Source organism: Galeopterus variegatus, unplaced genomic scaffold (assembly GCF_000696425.1).
Source record: "Galeopterus variegatus unplaced genomic scaffold, G_variegatus-3.0.2 Scaffold8148, whole genome shotgun sequence".
Taxonomy (NCBI): domain Eukaryota; kingdom Metazoa; phylum Chordata; class Mammalia; order Dermoptera; family Cynocephalidae; genus Galeopterus; species Galeopterus variegatus.
In genome coordinates this window covers 84,543-88,648 of record NW_007734259.1, presented here as the reverse complement: position 1 = coordinate 88,648, position 4,106 = coordinate 84,543, and the positions used below count along the sequence as shown (strand labels likewise).

At 43.6% G+C, this 4,106-nt stretch overlaps 1 protein-coding gene across 1 annotated transcript; it reads right to left on the bottom strand.

Annotated features, from left to right (window-relative positions):
* Window positions 1–220: 220 nt before the first annotated feature.
* Window positions 221–2,804, bottom strand: FAM198B (family with sequence similarity 198, member B; the record flags this gene model as incomplete). The annotated part of the gene is made up of 2 exons (XM_008592651.1): window positions 2,657–2,804; window positions 221–1,434 (listed from the first exon to the last, which is right to left on the bottom strand). A coding segment is annotated over exon 2 (981 nt), but the record flags the coding sequence as incomplete, so codon positions are not given.
* Window positions 2,805–4,106: the final 1,302 nt, after the last annotated feature.

The window sequence follows — 4,106 nt, the reverse complement described above, 5'->3', positions numbered from 1 at the left end:
TAGATTTAATAAGCCACTGGGAAGTGCAGCAAGGGAAATGGAGAGCAAAGATTACACAGTTTGGGCTTACTCTTGCATGTCCTGTACAGCATTTCCCTGGAACTCTCATATCCTCCCAGGCTGGGAAAATAAAGAAAGCCAAGTGTATGGAAAGACGCTGCTGCTGCTGCTGCTGTCCAAATGTGAAATGTGGGTGGAGAAAAATCATTTTAAAAAAAGAGAGAGAAGGAAAAGAGAAAATGAACCTGAATCCCGAACAGCTGCAAGTAATGAAGCACGTGAATCTGTTACCTTGGATGAACTCTGATTTCCTGCTCACAGAAGGCAGGGTCCTGTTGAGTCCCAGAATCCTGTCCAGGTGGAAGGCAAACACCTCACTCATGTCCAAGGGCTGCTTGAGCAGCCCACAGGGACTAGGGCCACAGTGGGGCACAGAGCCAGTGGCGCTCTCCTCCAGCACCAACAAGCGGGCACCGCTCTTGGAAGGCACTGGCTGGGGGCCTGCCACTGCCCCGTCAGCCAACAGGCGCATTCTGCGGATGTCATCTTTGCTCAGCCAGGAGGGGGCGCTCTCGCTGTAGATCCTGATGTTGCTCTCCCTGGCCTTGGGCAGCTGGATGTCTGAGCCCGCAGCTCTCACTGCCCGACCCCTCACCAACCTCCACGGCTGCTCTCCAACCTTGGCTGGGTTTCCTCCTGGAGTGTACCCAGGCACTGCAGCATCAGCTGCCCTTGAATCTTCCTGCGGCTGAAGGGATGGTCCAGCCAGGGCCTCCTGTCCCGGGGCCGCAGATGCCAGCGCATACTTCTTCCTGCGCTTCGGTTTCACCGTGCCACGGATATTGGCAGGCTTGATGCGCTTGGAGCGTAGGGTAATGTACACCACATTGGGCTGCAGGGTGGTCTCATTACCCTGGGACTCAGGAGGGGCCAGGGTTCCATCCAGGGGTATCTCAGGGAAGGACGCCTCTGCGGGGTCGCGGCTGTGGTGTGGCCCCTTTTCGGCTGCCTGTCCTTGCTGGATTGAGGCCCTCCCCACCTGGCTCACCAGAAAGCCCAAGTAGATGGCGCAGGCAGTACCCAGCAGGAGGTTCCTCCGGGTCCTGGGACGCCGGCTGCTCCAGAGTTTACACAGCCGCGGGACACACAGGGAGCAGAAGAACCAGTTTATAAGTTGCCCTGGCTTGTCTGGACAGGTCATTTCTCTGCCACATCCACATGTTGAACAGAGTTTAAAGTCTGCAGTTGGCTTCTGCTGACATGATGCATGGTTTCCTGAACTCAGCTGTCACGTCCACCTCGGTGTCTAAGTGGTCTCCAGTGGTACAGGTGGAAGGAAAGGGTTGGTGACAGAGTTGGGAATGTTTCTGACACTCGCCACAACAAACCTTTTAAACTGCTATCAGCCTCCCCAAGGAGAAATGTGGTTTGTTTCTGGGAATGAATGGAAACAGAGTTAACTGAGTCACAGTCTCAAACCATTTAAGTTCCTCTACAAGAGTAAAGAAAAAAAATAACCCTTTCCTTTCAGAAATATCAACACTGAATGTTAGAAAAAAGATCAAGTTTAAAAAATGGAAATGAGATAGATGTATAGATTTGATATTCAGTTTAAAGTAGTGAAAACAAGCCACAAAAATCCAAGAATATTTTGTAACGTGTAGCTAGAGTCATCTAATTTGATTCTGAAGCAAAAATATCAACATTTGACAAACCTAGGCTTTTCCTTTTTGAAATTCAGAAATAACTTAAAACAAGTAACAGGAGGTTTAAAAAAATCTATATCTATCCCATGTTATTTCAAAAAAGTCCTGGGCAGAAGCACCAAGTATTAACATTCAAATTCAGAAACATATTCTCTTAACCTAATGGTACAAAATTTTCTTCACAATACATTCCACTATCTCACATTAAGTGTTAGTAAAATAAAAAAGCCATAAATGTCCATATATTATGGAAACACTTACATTTATTCAGTCATGCACACACCACACACAAAACACAAATTCGACTGCTTTTTATTCCTTTTCTTTCCACCAAAGTCAGCTGAAAGAAAATAAAAGAATCTCTAGTTCTATTTTTTTACATTATTAAAAAGAAACTAGTAAGCAACCTTACTTACACAGCTGGCCCCACGCTTGGCTCCAGGAAGAATGTAATCCCTGACTCTAATGCAAAGAACTTTTAAAGGCTGAGGCATGTAAGTAGAACATATTTCATGGTCAAGAGTGTTCTACATTTCAAACATTTCAGCTCAGCTTTAAAAGCTCCCTTGAAAACTACTGATTGCAAAGCAGCACGGTGACTTTTAAACTGGCTACCCCACAGTCTTAAGATGTATAACTATTTTTTTCTAATCCTTGAAAAAATAAACTTTAATTTTAAATTCTGAAAAAACAAATGCCGTACAGAATCACTTTTCATTCAAATAACTTTCCACTTATTTTTAACCCCGGGGAGCCCTCTAGTGTCCTGTTTGCAAACAGACTCAGAAATGTCAGTTTCATGAAGTTAAAAAGGATCTAGTGTTTGCTTAGCTTGGTGGAGCAGCAGCAGCCGAATAAATAACTTGTAAAATGAGGAATGCCATCACCCCTCTGTCCATCCCACGTAGCTTGGGATTAGAGTGCCAGGGTTGCCAGGAACTACTACTCACCTCAACATCGTGGCTGCTTACAGAGTAACACTTGTGTCCCACCAGTTCTCGGAAGAGAAGGCCTAGAAATTCAGAAAAAGTTGAGAAAGGGTTAATACAAATGAAAAAAATAGAACAGTGGGATAAGAGTGCACATAGATAGGGAAAGACATTTATAGTGTGCAGTTGCACCGTACGACAGTTCACAAAAAGAAGTCATGGGTTCTCTCTGATTGGAGGTTCTTTTTTAAAAAAACAGGTTAGTGATTGGCCTAGATAGTTTGCAAGTCCTGGCACAGAGGCAGGAGCTGATGACCTTGGGGTCTCACTTAGGCTTATCCTATTTGCTTTTCTGGCAAATAGAATCAGAAGGCAAGAAGGCAGGAAAGGGACAGGAATCCCCCTCCCCCATACCCCGCCACTGGAAAAGATTATGATACAGGGTAGGGGGTGGGGGGAAGAGATTAGGCTAAGGTGTATAATTTCAAAATTATTACATTTTACAATGCAAAAAAGAGAAAGGAATTAGAATATATAGAGAAGGAGAAAATAAACTTCCAAGTGGTAAAATGCCAAAAATAATAAAAGGATTGTTATTTCAACACTCTTAAACTTGGATCTTTCTTCTTCTTTAAAAGTTCTGCCACACGGAGGAAAGAGAAGGAGCAATTCCAATACTGACAGTAGCCTAGAAGCACCTGTAGGCTTTGTCTAAACTTTGTGAGAATTCAGGCAACAAAGCAATTTTCTTTGTGCTCCAAAACTCTCAAAATACGCACTTTCATAAGCACAGAAATATTTTCTAGATAATAAATATGAACATATTGAAAGGAAACCATGGCACTGATGCTTTTTATAACTATCTTATTCAAATGATTGACTGACCTGGCTTTTTAAAAATTAAAAATAAGTCTTTGGCAGAGGCCAGGTTATAATAAGCAGAAGCCTCCTCTAACTGTTTTTAAAGCTGTTTTTTTAGTGGGGAAATGCCTAAGATAAGAGTTGCATGAGTTAGTAAATTTGGTTGACTCCCTGCCTGCCCCCAATATTTTTTTAATTAGAAAAAGACCAATACATTGTCTCCTCTTAGCCACAGTAGGAATCAGTGGAGGCTAAAGCATATGATGTTTAGAGAATGAGCTGCAGAGAGAAAGCCCGGCTTTGAGTTCTCCTGCATTTCTCAGGTGTGGTCCCCCGTGGCAAGTAATCTTAGCTCTGTGAACCTCTGTTTCCCCGTCTCTGAGAGAGAAATAATAATAGAACTAACTCCATCAGTTTATTGTAATGATTAAATGTGATAGCGGTGAAAGAATGATCATTTGAAATAGTTGATAATGGGTTTGTTTTTAATCCCGCAACACCTTGTTGAACTTCTCAGAGGCCCTTCTTCCCAGCCCAGGCACTTGGCAGTGAGTCACCATTGTGCCAAGGCAGAGCTGTCATGGTAGAATTGGAAACGAGCACATTGAAT